The sequence below is a fragment of the Motacilla alba genome, chromosome 5, assembly GCF_015832195.1.
Source record: "Motacilla alba alba isolate MOTALB_02 chromosome 5, Motacilla_alba_V1.0_pri, whole genome shotgun sequence".
NCBI classification, from domain to species: Eukaryota; Metazoa; Chordata; class Aves; order Passeriformes; family Motacillidae; genus Motacilla; species Motacilla alba.
In genome coordinates, this window is record NC_052020.1 from 55,326,882 (window position 1) to 55,351,961 (window position 25,080).

General features: G+C 41.3%; 1 protein-coding gene across 9 annotated transcripts in view; it reads right to left on the reverse strand.

Annotated features, from left to right (window-relative positions):
• The window catches only part of SYNE2 (spectrin repeat containing nuclear envelope protein 2), a 179,786-nt gene that overhangs the window by 100,979 nt on the left and 53,727 nt on the right, over positions 1-25,080 (reverse strand). For 8 of the 9 annotated variants that reach the window (XM_038138490.1, XM_038138489.1, XM_038138483.1 and 5 more), the window contains 21 exons: positions 24,499-24,649; positions 22,730-23,328; positions 21,915-22,094; positions 20,824-20,974; positions 18,920-19,078; positions 18,055-18,216; positions 15,655-15,756; positions 14,202-14,402; positions 13,082-13,247; positions 12,262-12,374; positions 11,281-11,483; positions 10,745-10,864; positions 10,356-10,644; positions 9,828-9,997; positions 8,155-8,464; positions 7,320-7,484; positions 6,141-6,500; positions 5,507-5,641; positions 4,399-4,560; positions 3,219-3,365; positions 353-508 (listed from right to left, as the gene is read on the reverse strand). In XM_038138490.1, the coding sequence (XP_037994418.1) occupies positions 353-508; positions 3,219-3,365; positions 4,399-4,560; positions 5,507-5,641; positions 6,141-6,500; positions 7,320-7,484; positions 8,155-8,464; positions 9,828-9,997; positions 10,356-10,644; positions 10,745-10,864; positions 11,281-11,483; positions 12,262-12,374; positions 13,082-13,247; positions 14,202-14,402; positions 15,655-15,756; positions 18,055-18,216; positions 18,920-19,078; positions 20,824-20,974; positions 21,915-22,094; positions 22,730-23,328; positions 24,499-24,649 (4,201 nt within the window). The remainder of the gene's footprint in view (positions 1-352; positions 509-3,218; positions 3,366-4,398; positions 4,561-5,506; positions 5,642-6,140; positions 6,501-7,319; positions 7,485-8,154; positions 8,465-9,827; positions 9,998-10,355; positions 10,645-10,744; positions 10,865-11,280; positions 11,484-12,261; positions 12,375-13,081; positions 13,248-14,201; positions 14,403-15,654; positions 15,757-18,054; positions 18,217-18,919; positions 19,079-20,823; positions 20,975-21,914; positions 22,095-22,729; positions 23,329-24,498; positions 24,650-25,080) is intronic. The other variant, XM_038138491.1, reaches the window with a different exon arrangement.

Sequence of the window (25,080 nt, forward strand, 5' to 3'; positions counted from 1 at the left end):
CACCACAGAGAGAGAGAGGGGATTAAAGAATGATCTTAAGGACTCTCAGATTTCAACATGAAATACAGCTAAATACTGATTCACCTACAAACATATTGCTGCTCATCCACAAGCAAAGGAGCACATCATGGAAGCAATCCTAGGTGCATCACTGCACTCTGGAAGAGCAGTACAAACTATGGGATTTACAGGGACTTGTATCAAGGCATCGTGTTTGCAGACAAACTGACTAATGGTGCAGTTAAAACTCAGATAAGGCTGTGGGCAACAGCTTTGGTTTGCCCAAGTGAATCACAATTCTGCAAGTGTATCACTACATTAAAAATGAGGAATGGCTTTGCAGTTTCCATACCTCCAGTTCTTTTAGTTGCTCATTTATAAGCACCATATCCAGTTCAGCCACTTCATTTTTCAGCTCATTGACCTTTTGTTCCTCTTCAAAATATTCATTGTTTACTTGCACTCCGGGAAATAGTTCCTTCTGGACAACCACTTCTGCACCTGCGTCCTACAACACAAAACAAGATTCTTATTTCTGAAGAGCCTAAACCAATAAGTTTTCTGACTGCAGCACTTTGCTTCATGTGTTTAAACCATGCTGGGGTTGTTAAATCCTGCTCTGGTTTCCCCTACAGCCTCTGTGGATCAGTCAGGACCCAGAAATTGGAAACTCCATCACTGTCCCCCACCCCTGCAGTCACTCCCCTCCTGTCAGCACTGCTCAGATAGCCTTGAAACCTCTGCCCACCATTCCTAGTGAAACTCTGGCATCCTCACCTTCAAATAACATCCTCCCTGCACCCACCTCTGCTTCTGATAAATTCACAGGTCTGTTGTGTCTTCTCCCTCTCTTCCTTACATACTCATGGAACGTTATCCTCTCCTCACACCCACACTCCTGCTCAGCACCTGCCCTGACAACACTGCTGTGTACGTGTCCTTCAGCAGGACACCTCTTCACCTCTTCTTCACAGGGCAGCTCATGCATGAAGCAGCCTGGCTGTGACACAAAGCCACGGCTGCCACTGTCACAAGTGCTATCCAAAATCAGAGGTAAGATGAGAGCAGTAGGGAGTCATGTCTCAATCAGGGTGGGGAGGGATCAGGAGGCTCCACAGTCAGTCCCTAGCACTGCCTGTGATTCCCATGACAGAAGGACAAGTCACTTGGGCTGGGGCCAGGGTTAACATCACCTTCAGCTACTGCAGACAGCATCAGAAATGAAAGGTCACAGGCTAGCTGGATCACGTGATGATCCCTTTAAAATCTTTCTGCATTTCCCTTCTCCCAGTACTTGTGTCTCTATCTGATGATCTGTTCCAGGTATAAAATTTCTATGCGTGAATGCATACAAGTACACAGATATTACTGCAGCGTGAGCTTCTCCATGGTACTAACATCTAAAATCAGCAACAGTAAAAAAATTCTTGTCTGATAAACTTCATGTATTGCTACTTTAGACACTGTTTTACTAGAAACAGCCAGCTATCACTGTAAGCTGTCACTGTCACCTGTCCCTTCATGGGTCATGAGCTATGCAAAATATACCTGCTTTAAAGTGTGGGAAAGATACAGCACATAGTACACATTCTCAGAGAAGAACAGTTCTCTTCATTTGAACTCTTGGTTATTTTCAGTCAAAACTGAAGAGGCCACTCATGAAGTAGTCAGTTGGAGAACTTTTCAATTTCTCTGTGTACATAACAGTTGTATCAATTCAGACATAAGATTTAATCTCAAGAGACTTTGGAGTGCCATAGAACTGAAGTAAGCATTAAAATTCAGCTAAGCTATCACACAGAAAGGAGGAAATCCACTTCACCAGATTGAAATATCAACACATCAAAAGACACAGAGAAGTGTCCTGACTTTTAGAAAAACCTTGCTGTGTACTTGTTTTGCTTGTTTGTGTGATGTTCTCATTGCACATCATGGCAGTGCCTCCATGGATACTGACAGGGGAGGCTGCACCTCAAATTCTGTGTCCAGTTTCGGGCCCCTCACTGCATGAAAGACCTTGAGGTGCTGGAATATGTCCAGAGAAGGGCAATGGAGCCGGGGAAAGGTCTGGGGCACAAGTCTGGGGTTGTTTAGCCTGGAGAAAAGGAGGCTCAGAGGAGACCTTATAACTCTTTACAACTCCCTGACAGGATGCTGTAGCCAAGTGGGGTTGGTCTCTGCTCCCAGATAACAAGTGACAGGAGAGGAAGAAATGGCCTCAAGCTGTGCCAGTGGAGGTTTAGACTGGATTTTAGGAAAGATTCCTTCACTGAAAGGGTGGTCAGGCACTGGAACAGGTTGCCCAGGGCATTGGTGGGTCTCCATCCCTGGAGGGATTTAAAAGACATGTCCCTGCAGCTCTTGGGGACATAGTTTAGTGGTGAGCTTGGTCCTGAGTTAATGGCTGGACTTAATGGTCTTCAGTAGTACCCAGCATGACCTCCATAATTATCCCAGGAATTGAGGTTAGTCTGTAGTTTACTGGATTTTTCCTCACACCCTTTTTGTAAATCTAAATAACACTGCTAGCTTCCAGTCAGCAGGGATTTCTAAAAGACCCAAGACCCTTGGGAGATTTTGCAGATGTGCAAGTCCCAGGTAAGACCTGCCCATGGACAGGCCAGCTGTGGACCTGCCCATAGATTCACCAGCAAGATTAGATAGAGCCCTACCTTCAAATTAAGAATGTGGTGTCCAACAGTCACAGGGCACTTGTCATGTAACTCCTTTACTCTTAAAGAAGAGTAGACTTAGTAAAGTCATTCAGTAATGTAACTCGTCATTAATTCAACTTGAATCCCTTCTCCTTTCTCTATTTTATTTCATTTCTTTTCTTATGCTGGATCACCCTTGGATTTCAGGTCTCTGATCTGCCTTCCTTATGATGGCAGAGCTATCATAGCTGACTGTAATAACATGGAACCAAGTTTTTGTTGATTAACAGTTTGAAGAGAAATTCTAAATATCATAAAGACTGATTATGATGGCTCTAAAAACTAGAGTGAACTCTTTTTGAACAGACCCACAGAAAATCATGATGTGGCAAGCACTTTGGATGAAGTTCAAAACTATACAGACATAAATAAGATCTATATGCAATGGTCTTGATTTTTGATGTAATTGTCTCTTCTTTTAAAAACAACTTCAGCTGAGGCCCACGTGGAAACAAAAATTGAACAACTGGCACATTTCACTTGAAATAACAGACTGTGGGTTACCTCATGCGCAGGAACTGGGGGATTCGATCTCAGACCATCTTTCTCAGCTGCTGGAGATTCAAGGACTTGACCTTTCTGGCACAGCTTCTCTTGAACCTGCCCCTCATGTTCTCTATATGACTGATTCTCAACATCACTAGGTTCCTCCTTTTGGTGTAAGAAAAACAAAAGAAACCTGTAATCAAGAAGCTCTAATCAAACCTGTCGAGTAGTAATTACTGTGCTTGAGATGAGAAAGTTATGAAGCCCATAATTATAGGTAGATGAGGAAAACCATAATTACACCTCATAATTTACTGTGAGCAAGGTTATTGCAAAGGAAACCACTTACAAGAAGCAGTGCTGTAATTTTGTTATAAATTTTTACAATAAATTGCAAGTGTTCTGACCTACACTGTTCATATTTCATTATTCTAAGCAGGGACCTTGAATTATGTGCTCCTGGACACAGTCTTGAATGCATTTTTTAAAGGTTTAGCCTTTTCCTGAGGACTTGTACTGTATACAGAGAGTGCCTGTTTAGAAACCCAGGCAGGATAGTCCTGTGGGTAACCTGGAGATTTGCTGGATGGAGGATTCAGTATCTCACAGAGTTTGCTAAAACTGAAATTCTGAGAAGAGTCTGGCTCTAGAACACCTCCCCTCTTCAGGGAGGGGATGACAGCAACAAGACCCCTGTCAGCCTTTTCATCTCCAACAGGAATTTGGTCTCTTCCCACTCATTATGGCCCCATCTCCTAAACACTGCTCTGGGTGTCAAAATTCCCCTTGTACCAGGGAGGATGCACCATGCAGGGCACAGCATCTCAAATGCAGCTTCACACATACAAAGTAAATATGTAAATAAGAAATCTAGAAAGCAAGTCAAGCACAAAAATAGTATTCAGGCAAAATGGTCAGCAGATTTCACAGTACATCCAGGTGACTTGGAATGCAATATCCCTTGGAATTATCCTCAGCCAACCACTAAAGAAAAAATCCCCCCTCCACACTAATTTTGAATGTACAGGAAAGAATTAAGTGAGTTATCACAAACTAAGTATCACATCAGACTAAAGTAGCTCAGTGTGAACTGAGGCTTTTCTCACTCATTTCTTAGTAGAATCATCCCCACAGCAACTGAACTGGATACACAGACCCTTAAATTCTACCCCTGTGGTGTAATCTCATGTCCAGTTACCTGTGTTGGATGGGGTTTTTTCCTAGATTCATCACCTTCAATACCAACACCATCCTGATGTCTTTCCAGTTCAGCTTCACCACCCAGAACTGCACTGTCCAGAACATCCTCTTGGAACCTGTCAGCTCTGTCCATATCTGGGTTCTCCTTATCAGCCTCCTCCTGATTTGAAAAATGCAAAATGTTTACAATCAGTGAAAGTCAGAGTACAAAATTTGCTAAGAAACTTCCCACTGCACAATCTGTCTACTCTATCTTCAGTTTAGCTTACTGAATGAAGGAAAAGGCTGAGGCAACCCAAACCCAGAGAGCTGGAAGCCCCTGCTAAGATCAGTTTGCCATCCCAAAGTGGGATCTTACCCACTCTGAAACAGTTCCAGAACAGGGTAAACAGGAATATGTGCTCACATGATTTTTAATACAGTTCTAGAAGTTTCTGATTAGACACATTTGGTAACGATTCTTGCACCTTCCCCAGGAATCCCAGTATGGAGAGTTTCCACTGATAGTTTGATGGTCATCTCTCAATGGTCAGGTCAATGAGGGAGTACTCCAAATCATTCTCTCAGCTTTGCACACATTTAATTTTTACAAGTCATTTACAGTGTCAGTGTCCTGAGGTCACATAAAAATCAGCAGTTCCAGATCAGTGACTTCTCACTACCTGCAGTGATGAAACCTCTTAAATTCCTCATTCTTGGGAGTGTTCAAAGCCAAGCTGGAAGGGGCTTTGAGCAACCTGGTCTAGTGGAAGGTCTCTGTGCCTATGGCAGGGTGTTGGAACTAGATGAACTTTAGCACCTTTCCAACCCCAAACAATTCTGTGATGGATTGTATGAAATCACAGGTATGTGGTGGATTTTGCATCATGGACAAAGTGGGTTCAAGCCCTGGGGGTTTGCAGAGACCATCACTTTGATCTCTTGCACTCTTCACATGAGCAAGACTGAGAGGATGATTTGGAGAAAATATAATTTATCATTGCTTTCACCAGATAAAGAAAACATGTCTCCATAAGCCAAGAAATTTTAAGGGATTACATATGGATTTCTAATGAACACAGACACACATAAACAAAGACTCATATTAAAACACATTTGTCAGGTACCTGAACAGCCTGTCCCAGTCTGTCCTTGCTGTGATGGATAGCCTGTAATGGGCTGTCTGACAGTACACTGCTTTCCTCCAAAACTGGAGCATTCTGCCCACCTTTCTCAGACATATTTCCATTTACATCTTGACCCTAAGAGAAGTGATAGAAGAGAAAATCTGCTTGTGTTAGCATAAACATTGTATTTTAACATCAAATCTCTGAATGGTGAAAAAATATTCTCTCTGAAAACAAACAGGACAAACACTGTGCTGAAGGTCTAAACAAGCCTCTCTGGTTTAAGAGAAGCTCTCAAAGCTCTTAGGCAGAGAGGTTCATCTGCAATTTTCCCACCTCTACAACTTCTCTGTGTCCTGACTGAGGATACCTGCTCTAGTGAGTGGCAAGAGAATGTGACAGGCATTTAAATGGAATTGTATTTATAAGGAAAACTGCTGTTTTAAATATGTTATTGGCCTGTTACAGACTTGCTATAAAAAGTTATGAGAGTTCCTTCCACTTCTTTGATTTATACACTTGTATTTACAGGAGGCTTAACTTCAGTGAAATTAAAGATGCAATCCACAGAAGACATTTGAGAAGTCTCTTTAGCCAGCTTTCCATTGTTGTTACTGTCAATAAATAAACTCACATCACTCATTTCCAAAGGCTCCTTCAGCTCCACTGCTGTGGGGGTCTCCTCTGCAGGGATGTGAGTATCAGAAGTGATCTGTGTCTCTCTCTTCAGCATTGTATCTGCCTTATCTTCCTTTTGGATTTCATTACCAAACTCATCTTTTAACTCAAGGGCTTCACTGGAAATGTTCTCCTTCTTTTGCTTGACATTTTCAAGTCTTTCTTCCAGTCTTTCTTTGTGTTCACTCTGAAGTGTTTCCATCTCATCCTTAATAAACTCCTGTTCTGGTGAAGAGGTGTTTTGTTTAACAGTTTCTGCTAAAACCAAACTCTTCTTTGCTGTGTCTTCACATTGGCTAAGAGGTCCCTGTTGTTCCTTTGAACACGAAGAAAATATTTTATTTGAAAAGTATCTTCACTCAATATACCCAATGTTAAGATCTAAAGTCAACCTCTAAAATCATAAATACTTGTTTTGAACAACAAACCATGTTGAAAGGTACATGCAGACCTATTTGCTGCAGAAAGTCAATTACCAAAGCAATAATTTCATCAGCCATTTTTATGCACAGAGAACACCTGAAGCTAAAAGCATCACGGTGATAAAATAATCCCATAGCACACAGGGTGGTACATGATCATCTTTCCAAGTTCTGAACAGGTAATTCCCCCCTCACCTCCTCTCCATTTTTCCTTCTTAGAGGTATAGCAAGGTCTGAAGGACAGGGAATGGCAGTGATCCATACCTGAGCTATGATTTCAGCTTACAGCAGCTCTCTGTGCTCACAGCTACAAGACTGATTTCCCCTCTGCCAAAGAGCAGAACAATGTCTACTTATGCATGAAAGACACTTCTTAAAAATGAACTTGGCTCGCTGACTTTTTTTAAAACATTTTTCACACTGGCTAAATTAAAAACACTTACTAATACCAAATTTAATAATCTCTTTCCTCATCATGCCCTGAGAAGACCAAAAATCCTAACCAACCAAACTGCATGCTTGAACCTTCAGTTCAGCCAATAGTAAAGGTCCCCCCAGTGCATTAAGAGTGGTTTGAGTCCTACAGTTATCTCAAAAAAGGAACATTACATACTTTTTATTTCAGAAAGGTTTCATAGCTTTTCAGTTTGACACCATGAGCAGTTCTCTTTTACAGATGTGATGGGCTCCGTAATGCAGAAACTGCAACATACCTGTGATTTCAACTGATTTTGCTCAGCTGATGGTTCTTCCACTGCTGGACCATCACATTCAGCAAGCTTCTCTGAGACAGTTTTCAGCTCAGTGCTCAGGTCTGTTGGCATATCCTGAACCTGCTGGTGCTCTTGAACAGGGCTTTCCAATGTCTGCATGATGGTCTAGAAACAAGGAGTTTCTAGGATTAGTCCACCATTATCTCAAACAATCAGCCACACACTGTTACAGCTTTCCCAGGACCTCACCAGCACAACAAACTTGCTTGTTTCCCATAAAATATCTGGCTAACCACAGGTTAAACACAAAACCATCTTGCTCTCTTCCCAGCACATCATGGACTCCATCACGAACAAAATTTTTATGAATAGCAGGAAGCAGAAGGTTGGAAACGTACTTGTAAAAAGGATGTTTTCTCTTAAAATGGATGAAACATTAGAGACAGAATGCCACAGAGGGTACAAATGCAATCTGTACTACATTGGGTGAAACCAAGAACAAGCAAGACGCTGGAAAAGAATCTTTCAGATGTTTTCCAAATTCATCCTTCCAAAAGGAAGGAAAGCTACTGTGGCTTGAAGAATGTAAGAGCAAGTGCTTCGTATTATAGCTACCCAAATCTGTTTACACAGGTACAAAATGTTGTTCACATTTACTTTGGTCTCATTTGTTTCAGTCTCCATCCCTCAGAGACAGAGGGAGATATTCCCTGCCCCTTTTCAGAGGAATTTCCTCCACTCCCAGCTTTACCCAAAACCTTCCCACCCGAATGACACCACAGCTGAACAGTGAGAACTGCAACCAACAGGAAAGGAAAGAGAGTGAGGTCCCAACCTGGAGGTGGCTGAGCAGATTTTCATGCTGGTGCTTTAATTCTGACCATTCTGCCTCTGTGAAGCAGGGATCAACAGCGTGGCCCTGTAGATGCTCCTTCTGGCTCCTCAGTTTGCTAAATTGGGAAGTCAAGGCTTCTGTTTTCTGCAGCAGGTCAGCATAGTTTGCCAGCTGAGCTTGCTTCTCCTCCAAACCAGGCTGAAGGGCAAAAATCTCCTGTTGCTGTTTCTCCAGTTCCATTAGAGCCTGTTTCAGATCTTCTTTGCTTTGCTCATATTGCTCCCTGTTGCACTGAAGTTGTTCCTGAGGGCTAAGGAAAAAATGCTGTGTTTAATAGTGTCAAAAACACAAAGGTATTGATTACCTAGAAAATATTGATTACCTAGAATGTCAAAGTGTGAACAAGTCAACCATTAGAACAAACTTGAGTGCACCAAATACTTTTTTCTCCAGATTTTAAATTACTGATCGGACTGAAATTTTCAAGGTGATGAATAACACAGAAGTTACTGCAGATGAACTGGACTTCAATGCAGGACAAATGACTAACCCTCTTAAACCTTAACGTATAAACCCACAGTTTCTAGCATCTGAGATGTGATGCTTGTGCTCTGTAGTCTTCTGCTCTTCAGTGTAGCAGAAATTCTGTTAAAAAAACTACAATATAGTCATGAATCTGCTTTCCTTGACTTCCCATGACAGCCTCCTGAAAGGGAATGTTCTGTAGAAGAAACACACTACATTTAGTTGGGTGGGGGAGTGTTTTAGAGATACAGACAACAAAACCAGCACACACAATATGGGGTATATGAGTACAATCTAGTGATTACTTGCCTGACCTTTACATTGGATTTCTCTTTGTGTGCTTTACAAGCATGCATGCTGATCTGCTGCAGGTGAACAGGTTGCATTTGTCCACAGGAAGTATGCAATGAGACAGAAGTAACATTTGTATGTTCACATTTAGTGATGGAGCTCAGATACCTTCCAGATGGAACTTAAATGCCAACATTGGAAAATATGATCCCACACAAACAAACCCAAATAAACAGTCTGGATATAATTCTGTAAAGTACAACAGGATAATCAAGGACAAAAGCAAAGCTTCATTGTTTTGGGTTCTGCCCCTCAAGATTCTTATTTTTTGGCAAATAAGCAAAGCACAGCCTCGCATACGTGAAGTGCTCTTGCATCAAGTTCTCTGTTCCAGCTCCTCACTGCTGTTGTTCCTGTGGTGCATCTGCTCTTCACAAGCCTGATCCTGCAAGGTCCTGAGCATCTCTTCAGGCATGCAGAGCACCTCCTCTCCTGTCTTTAACAGTATGAATAGCTCTGCATTCTGCTGTGCTGGACCCAACACAGCCAACACTCCATCCTCCTGAGCACCTCTTGTGCTGGTTTCAGTGAGAGCTCAATAATAACAAGAGGACACAGAAGATTCTCTGGTTATTCATGGCCACACCAGAAAGTGTCTCTGGCCATTCCCCACCTGACCATTCAGGCCACACTGTGACCTGTCCCTCCACAACTCAGCAGAAACACAACTGTTTCTGTGGGTATCTCGTTTTGGTCCCAAAGAACAGAAAGCAAATTGAATGGATGCAGGAAGAAGAGAAAAAAAATCAATATAGAAGTAAGTGATCTCCAATGCCTCTTGGCAAATTCCACATTACCTGCTATATTCAGTGGCCAGATGACAGAGGTTTTCCCACTTTTTCTGGAGCTCAGAAATAATCTGCTGAACCTCTGGCTTCTTATTTTTCTCATTTCTCAATACAGTGTCTCCTAGAGCCACCATGCTCTGTATTTTGGCTTCACCTTGCTCTCTAAGATTTGTGATTTCCTGTATTAAACAAGAAGCAGAAGCAGTGCATATACAATTATTTTTGGTAACAAAATAAAAGGTATTACCAATATTCCATTACTTTTTTCATACTTTTCACACTGCTGTTTAAGTCTTTGTCTAATATATTACACAGCTGACACATAAACAGATCATTTAATTTTCAAAGTCTGGGACAATTAAGCTGACTTTTTAATTATTCTCTACAAAGAAGACCCATATTGTGCTGACAAATAAAAAAATGCTCAAATGGTAAAACTACAGGCCATGAACAGTGGCAGTATCTTTCAGGAGGTACTGACTCATCAAGCATTAGCTTGAGGTAGAAGGTGAAAAAGGAATATATTTAACACAATACCTTTATCTGATTAATCCTTTCATCTGATGGCAACTCACTTCCTTGTGAACTCATTTTATTAAGAGCCTCCTCAAGCTTTTTGATCCAGCAAGAAACATCCTGGGCAAGGTCTTCAAAATTCTGTCCTTCCACTGGAAGTCTCTCGGTATTGCCTGCCATTTCACTGACACGTGTTATCAGTGCATGGTACCTCCTAATAAGGTTACTGGCTTCTGAAAGGGTTTCATATTCTGTCAGCCCAGCTTCCCCCAAGGAATGTGACAGCTGAGCCAGGGAGTCAAATGGTTTCCTGAAAAATAAAACAATTAATCAACACCTATTTGTCGTAACAACGTGGAACAATCATGTTTAGAAGACAGTTCTTAGAAAGTGACCAAGAAACCCAATACCTCTGCATTAACAGTGTTTTATAGACATCTTCAAGTTCTGTATCATCTTTATTGATCTCTTTTATTTTTTCCTCCTGAGCAGAGAGCCATTCTTCCAAGGCCATGCTGCTTTCTTCAAGGCTAAAGGAGGTACAAATAGAGACTCAGGTCAAAATAAGAGGCATCATATGGCTAAAACCTGCTGGCAGCAGGATTTTACTGAAAAAATAACAGAAATGTGTTATTGAAAATAAAATTAAAATTACACAAAATATGTTATTTAAAAAATAACAGAAATATGTCTGATCAAGCAGAATTTTAAACATAAGCCTAATTTTAACTATCTCTGTTCATGTCAAGGAAATTGTCCATAGTTTCCATACAGGTCTGCTATGAAATTGAAAAAACAGCCCACATGGAATATACAACAAGACATTTGATTAAATCACCATCTCTTGTAGAAAGAAGGGTTGCTTGCCATTCCCTATGGCTGTCTAATAATGAATCATCTGATACCACTTGTGATTAAAATGTCACACACAAGATTAGCTCCCTACCTGCTGAGCTGCTGGAGAGAGGCACCAAGCTCCTGTTCTCTTTTCTGACATTTGGAGATCAACCTCTGCAGCTCTGCCTCCTGATCCCTCACACGACTGTTCAGGTGGTGAATGCTTGCTTTGGGCAAGTAAGGCTTCACTTTATTCAGTAAAGCTTTAACCTCTTGGATGTCTCTATCTCTGCCTTCAGATGTTAGGAAGTGCTGAAAAAGAACATAAACACAAGATCCATTTGTCAAATTTGCTGTAGTGTAATAGATATTTATGTTACAAGAGCTTTTCAGCTCCTGTTATCTCCACCAGGATTTTTTTCCCAGCAATTTTAGCTCCTGAAAAAGAATTTATGTTAATTCACAGTTTGCTGACTACTGCACATGTAAATGGAAAAGCTGCTGTTGGTAAAATAAGGAGAAAATGGAACTGATGACTTGTTTTCTCTTCTCCACAGTACTGGTACACACAGAAACAGGCAAGCAGCATCCAAATCTAGCCCTGACATCACTCTATCTCCTTCTGCTGCTTAACTGTGATTGCTTCTTGCAGATGTTGTGGCTTTTCCATCTGTTTGCTGTTCATTCTGTCTGATTCGGAGAGAAAATCTTGCTGCAACAAATTAAATGCAAATTTTTTCACATTTGAGTCCATTGGGGGTCAGAATTTCATGCTACTCTCTACATACTTGACTTTCTGTAGCCTTGCACACTGAAGTACTTGGTCAAGGTCCACTGATTTTCATTAACTACTGTCCTGCCTCTCACTTGCCCATGATGTCTGAACTTGAACACTGACACTTCATTTCAATGAAGTTTTCTTTTCATTGCCCTTATTTTCCTAATGCTTTAAGTTACATGAGATGTTCCTCCAGCCTCCAGTTATAAAACCACTGCAGGTGAATTCAGTCCCAAGAATAGCCTCGTAGGTGAAAAGAGCAACACTGCAAGAACAATCAGCTTTAGAAATTACAATATTTTAATATTTTACCTTTAGCCTCTCTAGTCTTTCTTCCAGTATGGATTTTGTTTCTGAGGGCTCAAAGCAGTCCTTCAGAGACAGCTGAGTGCTGCTGAACCAGTCATTAAAATTCTTGCATTGACCTGAAAAAAAAAGGAACATTCCAATTTTTTTCATTAATTGCATTCTGCAAAACAAACTCCTGTTTAACAGGAAGATTTCAGACAATTTACAATTACATTTATCAGTGCCACTGTCAAAGGTTGCTTTTTACTGCAGAACATGTGACTGAAAATGCTGCAGCTCTTATTTTTTTTAGCTAACATTAGCTAACACAAACAGCAGTTTGGGTAAACAAGACCTGGAATAGCCTAGTGGAAACTTTTCTCATTTCCACACAGATTAAGACTATTTAAAAAACATTTGAAGACATGAGACTTTCTTTGGGCCAAATTTCCCACCTGCATAATCCTAGGTCAGCTTAAAGCAAAGAGTAGTAACACCATTTATTCTTGCAACTAATTTTAAATAAAAAACAACTGCAAAAAATTAAAACATTGGATTTCTGTATTTTTAAATTAAATACTCTGACATTTCTTTCTGAATTATGCTTTACACTTCTTTTATCTAATTTTTAAATGTAAAAATAAGAAACTAAATACTTTGATTCAGACTGAGTGTTTTTCTGGGATCAAAATCCATTTTTCTGCAAATCTTTATCTTGCTCAGAACCCTGAAGCAGTTTGGGATATCAAAGCAGTTTCAGACACCTAAACAATTAATTGCACAACCTTAAAGTCATTGTGGTGATCAAACTGTAAAGGTAAATAATTGAAATGTGTTCACTTACGATTCAAAACACCCATAAAGTGATCTTGAAGCACATGTTTCTTGCTATTGAATAAATCAGTGACACATTTAAGCTGCTTATTTAATTCATCCACATCAGGACAATCTGTCTCTTCCTGGAGTAATGCCACAAGGTGCTCTTGTTGCAGAATTTTCTGGTGTATCTCCTATGGTTAAAAAAAAACCAAACAACAAAGCAGGAGAAGTTTTAAAAAGTGAGTTTTGAAGGCCAAGCAGAAGTTCACTGCACAGAGCTGCTTTAGTACAAACTAGAGTTTTGCAAAAGGGTTTAGCCCTTCCTGTGTATCAAAATAATTTCTTAAATTTCTTAAATGTTGGCATTAGCAAGGCCATCAGTAGGTAGGTATAAGCACTAAACTGTCCTTGAGCAGTGTGTGTACATCTGTATGCACAAATAACCCCATAGAACAGATATGTGAATAGCCCCATTGTATGTTCCAGAACATATAATACTTACAAACTATAATACCTCAGCTGCCATAAGCATTATTCCACCCCCTAAGTTCCTTATTCTGTCTGTCAAGACCCCGTGGGCTGAAAAGTAACTTAGAGGGAGCTAGAGAATTAATCAAAAACTCTATTTTTCCTCCAATGGTTGTGATTTCACTGCCTCAAACACTAAAGGTCTGACACCCACAATGCACATAATCCACTCACTGCTCCACAGGAGGTTTAAATCTTGCCAGCCTAAGCCTCCAAGCTCAAGTTTCAGCAAATATTAGGCTGAAATTGTCTACTGGGAGCTCCCCTTGCAGCCAGGCTCAGGTGGCACAAGGCATGCTCTGTGTATTACCCAGTCCTGGAGAACAGACAATCCAAAGAAGCACTACTGCCTGAACATATCCTGGGTGGCAATATTGCTGTTGTGCCTAGGATGAACCATTTCCAACAGCTGCAAGGGTTAAATATATCTGATAATTCCAGGAAAAAGAGGCTTTTCTTCCACGTTTCTGGCAGCTTAAGGAAATATTCAAGCCAGGCTCTTCACTTGAATTATTCCAGCAGTCTACAATTTACACAGGATGAACACTTATGAACCCTTGACAAAGAGAGAAATTATGAACCAATGTATAAAATATACACAATCTGTGGCATGCTACCTCTAGTTTAGTAAAGATCTCTAGGGTGTCTGAAGGAGATAAAGCTTTGAGAAGGGATTCAGTCATTCCAATCTGTGTCTTGGCCAGATCAAGGTCCCCTTTCAGCTCTGCTGTATTCACCGTGAGTTCACTGGTTCCTCGCTTGGCTGACAAGAGCTCTTTTATCAGCTCCATTTTCTGCACAACAGATGATCTGATGACCTTAAAATTAGAAATAAACATACTCAATTATACTGGATTGATTTCCCAGAACATTACAAAAATCTATGATATACATAAAAAGAAATTAAGTGGTCTGAAGGCCAGATGTTTCAATTACATTTTGTTTTGATTCATTTCCCTCCCACTCCAGAAATTGAAAAACATTCAAGGACTACTTTTCTAAGGAGGAGTGATCTCAGCCCATCTTTATTAGGATTTTTACTGGCGCTGTTTTGTATTATTTTATTTGTCAATCTCTCCAGTGCCTACTCTGAGCTGGATAAAGGAGCTTCAGCTGCCATGAGGAGGGTTGCAGCTCTCTCTGTAGTGATTCCACTGGGGGAAATTCCCCACAATAACCCAAAAAAAGGCCAACAGAGAGGCTGGAAGCTCTGGCTTGAGACTATTCATTAAGGAGCAACAGGTGTTGAACCTCATCCTTAACTTGCATGAGGCAGCAGCTGGGTGGGACCATGTGAGAACCCCACCCCAGGGACTCAGGGCGCTCTCCAGGAGCACAGCATGCACTGCACAAGGTTGCTGAGTCCTTCCCTAAGCTCCTTAGATCACTTTACCCAGTGAAACTCCTCAGAGTTCACTGCCTGCTGAGGATAAACACAGAAATAGCTGAACAGGGTCAAGCTCAAGGTGCATCTGACAGACACTGTGAGAGGGTGATTACAGAACTGCTACAGAAGCAAGGGAAGTTAACACGGTCTTAAATGAGAATTTATTCTTTGTTGTGTGAAGCTAACACAGAAAGACAAAGATTTCCTTGTGATACCCCAAAGGAAAACATCACTCTGTGCAAGAAACTCCACATTACCAAACTACCTTGTCCAGGCAAAGGTAGAGTTTAAAATGGACAGTAAAAAATGGACAGTAAAAACTCAGTAAAGCTGAGTTCCTGGGATCCCCAAGGGGGTGATGAGGTCCATTGTGCCCTGGTGTTGACTACCAGCTAAACAACAGATATCACTGACACCAGCCTCTTTGGGCAGGGCCAAGGGCCTAAAAAGGCACAGAAGTGAGCAAGACCTTTGTGTTTAAAATGACAGGTTTGGTTCTATCAACCTTTAACAGCCTGAGAGATACAACAAATGAAATACCACCGCCCACTGGCAACAAAATGCCTCCAACTCTCCTTGAGCAAATACAAGTAACACCAGTAATTGACTGTGGCAAAGGCAATATTAGAAGCAGGGCTATAGTAAGGAGGACTGGTGTATCAGCTGTAAAAGCTCCTCTGTACCTGTAGCTCCAGTGGAGGCTCATTACTATTCAGAAGTTCTTCTATCTCAGCCACCGTGTTGTCGAATTTTTGGAGTTTCTGCTCTTGGGCCCGTAAGCATGCCTAAAGGTGGAAAAAACACATTGGTAACTGTGCTTCCCTCCCAATTAAATCTCTATGTTTATGTTAGAAAATTCTATTAAAATATTCTGATTATGCATTTTGGTATATAGAGGTGTCACCATTTGCTCATTTCCTGATTTTCATTTTTGCAATTAAGCATTTTTTGTATTCGAGTCAGAAACACCCTGTTTCTCAGGCAAAGCAGCTGATAATGCAAATCTAGCACATATTTAAGAATCCTAATTATTTTACTTCAAGTAAATTTGCAGGAAAATACTCTCAATTTTGCATTTATGTCTTGCTGCTTCTACTAAAAGGGATATTCTCAGATGCCATAGATTTCAAGTCAAGAATCGGTGTTCTGATGGCAAGTGCTTTGATATGGAAGTGATAAAATACAACACAGGCTGTTAGCACTTTTTAAATGTAAATCTTTTGCATATGGAAAGAAGACCTCCACTCATTTGAATGTATTTTGGAACAAGTCAGAGATGTGAAGGTAAAATGCCAGCTTCAACTTATGAACAGGATAATGGCATTGTCTCATATTCCTAAATCGTTATTCCAAGCTCCCTGAGGACAAAGCCTTCCTTTTGTAGGCTCTGTACAAGCAATCATCAAAACTCATTCATGTGCTGCAGCCCTTAAAAGAGTTTGCATTTGCATACAAGCTACAGGGGGAAAACAGAACTTCTCTCACATATTTTAAACTGAAATTATCCTTCAATACACAGTCCAATAATCCACTGCCCTGCTCTTTTGTGACAGGCTCCCTGAAAACACATGCACCAGTGCTCACAAAGGACCCTGGGTTTCATCCTTGTGTAACACGATACACATTGCAACAGTTTGGGGTCTTCTGGTATGAACATCAATGCAGAGGTGGTTCAGGATCAACAAAAAAAGAGCAATAATAAAGTGATAAATGAGCCTGATGCCCTCTGCACTTGGAATCATTTTACAAAATTTCAACTGCATTGGTTTCAGTTTTCTCTCCTTCTATTCTGCTTTATAAGAATTGCTCAGGGGAACATGGTTTTTATGTCTCTTGATGGCTTCTCCCTCCTCTTTTGAGACTTATCTCTCACAAGAAAGCAGCAGAATAACCTTACTGTAGCCACCTCCAGCACAGCCCTTCCTAAGGAGGAGAGGAGTCACACTGGGGGCACAGTCACATCACGCTGGACTTGAGCAGTTTCCAGGTAACAAAATGGCCCTAAAGATGCATTTTCTAGCTGCTGCATTTTCACTGGAGCCTCCAGGGACCTAAACTACTCCAGGAAAATTCTGACAGTACAATGGTAGAGACAACAATGAGGTGACAAAATATGCACTGCTGCACAGTGGATATGCCACTGGCTCCTAGTGAAGATCCATGCACAAAGAGCACCTTGGCTTTTCACTTCTCTGCAAACTAAAACAAATGAGTAGTGCTAACAGTAGGAGGAAAGCTGCAAACAACCATTATAAAACCCAGGCCATTTGTTGCTGGTAAACACTGAGGAAAAACTGCCTGCAAATTTTCAAATAAGAGGATATGTGATGTATTTATGTATTTATGTCTCAATCACTCAGTTTCAAGCAGGAAATTATTTTTGCTTAGTAGACACTGGTTATGACCACAATGAAGCAGCAGAGCTGGTCCATTTTGGCCCTAAAGTTAGAAATTAAAATATTCAACCCCATACACGAAGCTTTCAATGGCACAGACCTAGTGCATGTGTTTTTACATCCAGCTGCACCCTGTTACCAAGAATTAACGTTATAATCTGTGCCAAAGGGGCACGAGCAGCCCAGGTGCAGCCCCTGGAGATGCTCAGCAGCCACTCTCTGCTGAGGCTGCAAAAAGTTACGCCAACACAGGGGGAAAACAAACCACCTCTGAAACCTCTTCTTGAGCTGTGCTTTGCCCAGCTGTCCCAGAGGCTCCAGCATCTTCATTGACAGGCCACTTCTACCTGGAAAACTAATCATTAGCCTAAACACACTCTTTTCTTTCTTCTCTGTGCACTGCTGCACTCCAGGCTACAGCCTTCCAGGCCTTCTCTTTGCTCCATCTCTGTACAGCACTTGCAGAGTTGCATTGATTGAAAACCATTTACTACACATATACACTATCTGTGCATTAGCTTTCCAAGGCCTGTATCCCCAAATAAAGGCAACATCCTTAGTGCAACCACCCATGCAGATACAACTGCAAATGTTACAACTTCCTCTGCTGCTATTTCTATGCAACGTGCATGTTTATAGCCCAAAGCCCATATCACTGTAGTATAAAGGAATTGTCATTTTAATTACCTTCAGCTGAGTGAGGTCCTCCTCAGTCAGGCAATGGTCTTCTGCATTCTTGAGCTCTGTGTTTGCCCAAGCTTCGATTGTGCCAGATAAGTTCAGGAGTTTGTCCCACAAAGCCTGAGCTCTCCCCAAATTATCACAGTAGTTTTCGGTCTTTTCATTGATCTATCATTGGATCGATAGACAGAAAATACACACAGATTTCAAAAAAAAATGTTGAGTTATATTCCAAAAGCAAAGGCAGCACAAGACAATCGGAGTAAGATGAAACCACCCACAAAAACAAGAGCGGAAAAGGGGGGGAAAAAATCTCGTGTCTTCACAGTGAACTGGTCATGGAGAAGATACTTAAATCCCTGCCACACATGTCACCAAACATACCAATCACAACAGCAGCTTGCCAGTTTTAAGGCAGGTTTAGGAAGGAGCCTTGCTCATTAATGTTTATCTACTCCCAGTAAATACCATTTAATCTCAGTATTGATGCACTGCTTAGATCGACAGTGGCAAACATTTCCCACCAAGAGCACCAGCACTGTAATTTTCCAGATTTGTCTCCAAAGTCTAAATCCACAGAAGTTGTTATGGAAGCTTACAGATTCATGCAGAAAACATAAATATTGTCTTTTCTGCATTTTCTAGAATTATTTACTGCCAAGGAGTACTGACAATATAAATTACCTGAGAGATCAGAAACGTTACATCCATAGATACTCTGCAAGCTTTGCCCTGGTAAACACTTGGATTTATCTCTTAAGAATCTCTGCCATATTGCACTTAATTTATTTGAAATATTACACCCACATCAGAATCAATTACTATAATGCATAACAGATAAGACCACCCTGATAATTTACTTTTTACATACATCCAGCCATCTGTCCACAATAATGTTAGCCTCATTCTCGAACGGAGGCTCCTCAAAGCTTTTCATTTTATTCAGCTGGAATTGCAGGTTTTTGCAGATCTGGTTTATTTTGTCTACATCTTCAGAGTGATCATTAAATTCCTCTTTTGCCTCTTCAATCTGTGAAAAAAAAACCACATGGATATTTGTGAGCATATTTGCTTGTGATTGTTTATTCAGCAAAATTTTTTTAAACTGATTTGCTGGGGTTTTGTTTGCTAAGAGAAACAGCATTACATAAAATAATCTATTTTATACAATATGATGAGACTAGGTATGCATTCTGTGTTGTTATATCCCTGCCATGCTGACAGGAATATTTCCCTCTTAGAAATCCATATCATTCTGTTATTGGCTGCAGAACAGCTGAGTGAGAATATGAATTTACTTCTAAGAGAGCCAAAACCACGGTTTGCTTTTAAAGTCCTACGTGCCAGATCCAAGAGGACTGCACATCCACACACAGAACCTTGATTACAGAGACAAACAATGCAGAGTGTGATAATCATCTGAGATACTATTACAACTGCATTCTGAACCCCAGGTTTTGAACTATTTACAAAAAAAAAAAGTTTAAATCCTACTTAAACACAGACACTGTCAAATACGTGACTGCCAGAACGTGAAACGTCTCTTTCTCCTGCTTTCTATTAAACACCAAGCTGCATCTTTGTGTTTCATTGGAATGTCAGCGTTTACAAACAACATGGAAGCTTCCTGGAAAAGAAACACTGACCTCTAGTGCTAGGCACTTGGATGTTAACAGCTCTCTCCTTATTTCCCACAGACATCCTGGGAAATTACATCTTCCCACACCAACCCCATCGGGCACTGAGCTCAGGGGAGGGACGGCAGAGCTGCTCTCACAAACCAGAACAAAGAAGAGGACTTTCCCTGCTATTATTTTGTGTAATTCCATATAACAAATCATGAGCACTCAAGGACATGCCTGGACTGTGCCACAGCAATTTCAGACCAGAGCTCTGGGAGCGGGAATTGCACAGCTCAGGGTGAGGAGGGAGGGGTGGTCCCAGAAAGGGGTCTCCATACGAGCAGGGGGCTGGGATATGCAGGCAATGCCCCCCTTTCAGCAGGAGCCCAGTGATAAAAAGTGCCCCAGGTCTCACTGGAGGGACCAAGAAGAGACCCTGCCCCAGCTAAAGGGGGCTGGCACAAGCAGACACCATCCCACTGCCTGAGGAAAACACCACTTACATTCCTTCTTAAATCTAACCAGCCCAGGCACTGCCTGAGAGCAAACATTCCTGGATGCTATGGGTGATGCCTCATCAGAAAGCCTAAAAATAGGATCTGAACAACCAGTTCCATAATCCAGGATATGTGAAACCTGAGCAGTAAAATGGTCACGATGGCCATGCTGCTGTTCACTAACCTGTTAACCATGGACAACTATTCCAGTAGCTGTATTCATTTAGCCAAGAAGCTGGATGGCATATTTCTGCCAGAAAAGGTGGAAAACTTTAAACTAAATGAAGAGATGTCCAGCAGTACCTGCTCATTCAGTATGAGTAGCTCATCAAGTAATGCTAAAGCTACTGCAAATGTTTAACTGCTGTCACAGACAGCTTGGAGCAAAAGGACAGGACTTCATCTCATCTTCATACTAGATCCTAGCTCTTCCATGGGGTTTGGTTTAGTGTTTTTAATCCCTCTCCATTAACAAGACTGATTCACTATGAAAAAACAGCCTTAAAACAAAAATATGGAGTCCCTAAATGTATTTTGGAAGCTAAAGTGAAAGGAAGGCCTTAACATCTGCCCTGAAGGCTGAGGGTACAAGGGCAACCCTGCTCCTGAATGCTCCCAGAAAAGGCTTTCCTTTCCACCAAGTTCTTGTTACTCACCTTTGCTATTAGTCTGTTCAAATTCTCCTTCCCCATGTAAGAAGTTTGCTGGGAAAGCACAATCTCCTGTTTCTGGATGATGCTGGTCAGACTCGTTTTGCAGCTTTGATACTGCTTCAGGAGCTCCAGAACCCTCGCACACTGCTCCTGGCTATTAAAAAGAGACGTATTATTTATGGCCTAAGCATACACCTGCAGCCTCTACCTCCTGTCTGCTTCCTTCTCCTATATTCACACACGTGGGAAGTTCGACAACCGGGTTTGGATGACAGAAAAGGAGTGATGAACTGTACCAGTCTTGAATCCTGCAATAATGTGTGAGACCTGCGTGGTATCCAGACAGTTTTTGGAATCAGAAATGCCCTTCACCATCATATGCCTCTGATCCACATTTAACTGTGAGGAGCAGCTGTGTTCATACGATCCTCTTCACCTGAGAGGTGAGCTCAGTCACCAGTAAACTGAAACATCACATGCAGCAGATCTCACAGCAGCCTGGATGGTGGATACCAGCCCATCCTTCAGTGGGGTATGAAAACAGGTTACTCCCACCTGTGCAAGCCAGGAGAATTTACCAGAACTGTGCCAGTCCATGCAAAGGCTCTGGGCATCTTCAAAAACCGTATTTGAAGCACAAATGCCCTGGGCAATCAAACACAGCCTCTCCCAGTCCCCTCTCTCACAGAATTATCAAACCAAGCTCCCTTTATTTTGCTGCGTAAGAGACTGTTTTCCCAGCTGTCCTTTTCCATTTGTTTCAGTTTGTCTTTTCTATTTCAGTGTGCTGGCAGGAAATTCACAGCAAATATAGAAGACCCAGCATTCCCAGCAGCAGCCAGGTTTTCTCCTGGATGCCAATTAAGTCCAACACATCACTGCATACCTACTAAATGATGGGACTGTGATGCTTTAAAAATATGCAAAATTCATGAGCTTTGGCTGCAAACTTCCATGTGCAATTCTTGGTATAATGATAGTTTGTGTCTCCACTGTACCTTTAAGGTATAGTCTAGGGCTTTTTTTCTGTTTGATTTCACAAGCAAACTTCTTAGTTGAACAATATTACTTTAAAATGCAATTTTCCTCCTTACCATTCAGCAAGCAAGAGCTTTGTATCCTCCCATAACCTCTCTGTAACTCTGCACTGCTCATTTGCTTCATCTGCTTTCTCCTCATTGATCTGTGGGAGCTTATTAGCAATTTCTTGCATAGATTTCATTTCAGCAGCAGCACGATCAAATTCCTTTTCCAATTCTGTTAATGATTTTATCCTTTATTAAAAAAAAAGAAGAAGAAATACAGCCTTATATTAAAGTAAGCCTTTGATTTGGTTCACAATGTAATTATTAAGTTCCCTAGAAATTTATCTAGAGCTCCACATACTGTATTAAATGACATCATAAAAAGTCTAATTTGGTCTTCCAATTCATGTAATCTGACACAGGCCCTCAGATGAGTTATGCTGACCTCAACACTGTGAGAAAATAATCCAAATTCTGAAGGGCAGCTGGGTCTGTATGAACACAGTGAAATTAATTTGTATTAAAAGGCAAGTGCAGTCTGTCCATCTTACACTGCAGAGCTTCAGGTCAGGTGCATCAGTGCCCAGCAAGGGGACCCATCTCCCTGTCTGACAGTTTTCTTACTGAAAACTTAGATCACAATAAGCCATCTCCTATTTTTTCTTCTTCAATGCTGCTTCAAACATACACATGTACATATAAGGAGTTTGAAAGAAAAAAAAAAGGAGAAGGCTTCATTTTTTAGGATGTGATGGAACAAATAAAGTCACAGCTTCTCTCCATGTTCCACAGATACTTCAAATTTCACTGCTCTCCACCAGAGGGGACCCAGGCTGGACCAGGCTGAAGTTCTGAAATTAAGAGAGCTTTAAAAAATAATTCACCTTTTTTGAATAGCTGGAATTGTTGGATCCTTCAAGCCTATTTTGTTGATTCTGTCACGTAAATCCTGAATGGTTTTAAGGAGTTCACTGTTTTTTCTGGAAAAAGTCTTGTGTAAGTCTTTTTCTTCGGTAGGCACCTGCTCACTTGAGGGATCATAAATGGCATTTAGCTTCTTAGATAAAGCCCGAACAAGTTTTTCACACCAAGTCTTTCTCCCACGGTCAGCATCTTCCAAACAGATATTAACACTCTTCAGGCGTTGATCCAAACACTTGGCCTCTTCTGCCATATGAGAAACTTCTTGTGCAGCCTCTCTCAAAGCCTTTCCCTGCGTTTCAGGTTGATCTGGGGGATCTGAGAGACATGTGATGGAAGACTGGATCTTCCTCAGGGAAGCCATAAAAGCTTCCAGATCTTTAAGGACAGCCTCACGGATCTGCATTTTATGGCCCATTTCTTCAAGCTGGTTTTGGCAGTTGATCACAACTTTTCTTGCAGCTCTCAAGTCTAATGGATTAACTTCATCCCCTGCTGAACTGTCTAGGTGCTCCAACTGTTTGCAGTCTTCAATCTGTGTTAATATGCCTCTCTGCAGCATCTGAAATTGAGAGAACGACCTAAAGTGTTAGCAAGTGAAAGGAAACATATATCCTGCATCCAAGCTGAACCTATGACTGAAAAACAAATTATACTAGCAGTAAAAAAGTATGCTAAACATAGCAGGTAAGATAGAAAACCTATTCTGGATGTCAGTGGAGGGAAGAAAAAAGAACAAAATAATCAAATAAAATGGTATTCAACACACAGGGAATTTGATCAGCGCTACAGAAAGCTCAAGACTCCTTCCTGCAATCAGACAAGAAGGAGAGAAAGACGATGATAGTCCTGGGACTGAAAGCAGCAGGCTCCCACAGCAGGACATCAGCCAGAGCACAGGCAGCCACAGAGATATTTATTACACTGCCATCTTTCAGTTCTTTATGCTATACTTTTGGAGCAGACTTCCATGCATTTAAAGATCTCCTGGTGCAGCCTGCAGGCCCTCTGGCTGTAGCCCTCCAAGAGCAGCATGTCAGGGCTGTGAAAGCCCAGATGTGCAGAGAGCTGGGCAAAAATTGTGGGCCCTTGCAGCCAAAACTGGTCAGACAGAGTACACATGCTGTCTGCCCTACAGCTCGAGAGACCTAAACCCTACTTCACTGGAGAGCCAAGGGCAGACAAATGCAAACTTTCAGTTCTGGGTAGCTGTCAGTGTGCTCAGTCCAGAGGGCAAGCCAAGAATAAAACAGAATTCACCCTGCCCAGTGGACCAGGGCCTGGGCATCAGACATTGATAGCAGGTGAACAGTTACTGCACCCACACTGAGCTTCCAAACCCATCCTGAGCTGTGCTCAGATAATGCAGCAGATGTGACACAAGGTAGCTTGGCTGAGCTATAAATTACCAGAGCATTACGTGCATGACTCCACAAAATGTTATAAGGCCAAGTGGGAACACCAAAAACCTGCATCAAAAGAAGATCCTAACCTACAATGAAATGTTCACAACAATGGCTTTCACAGCAGAACCTACTGAGGGTCCCTGGCTTGCTCTACAAGGCCAACAATGGTTAAAACACAGGGACTAAAATGCCATTACAGATTTTAGAAGGTTTGGCAAGTCTTGTCAACAGCCCCAACCTCCTGAGTGAAAATCCCGTGAAGTTCACTACTTCCTAGATCTTAAAACCTCTCCTTGCTAGGGTGTGGCCTCTGCATCTTCCCTTACCTTCAGTTCACTATTAGGAAGGTCCCTGTCCATCAGACTAAACTGGTGGATGTACTTTTTCTTCAGCCATTCATCTACTAAATTACAGACAAAGATGGATTGATTTTCTGTATCCCAAACAATTTCCACAGCAGCCCTTAAAGAGTTTGCTCTGCAAGAAAGGTAACAAAACATGAACTGGGAAAGCAAACAAGAAAAGACACTCAATATTTTTAAGCACAAAAAGCCACAAAAATAATATAACTGTCTAACAGATCTAATCCTCCCCCTCCCAAGGTCAGATGAATTTTTCTCTGATTAATGAGAAAAGCAGTATGAATCACTGCAAATTTAACCAAAAGATGAAAGGAAATAACAGCAATAAATGGGAATATTGCACAGTTATGTCAAAAAGATCTGTCTCTGATCTTCTTGGGGAGACTCACATATCTTCCTATGTGTATATGAATAAAGAAAAATTAAGAACAGCTTAATTTTTTGCAATGAAGAAAAGGTTAAAAATGTACAGCTGTATTCTGCAACACACATTATTCCCTTCACAACACACACAGTTACAATTCCTTAGCTAATACCATAAAGTGT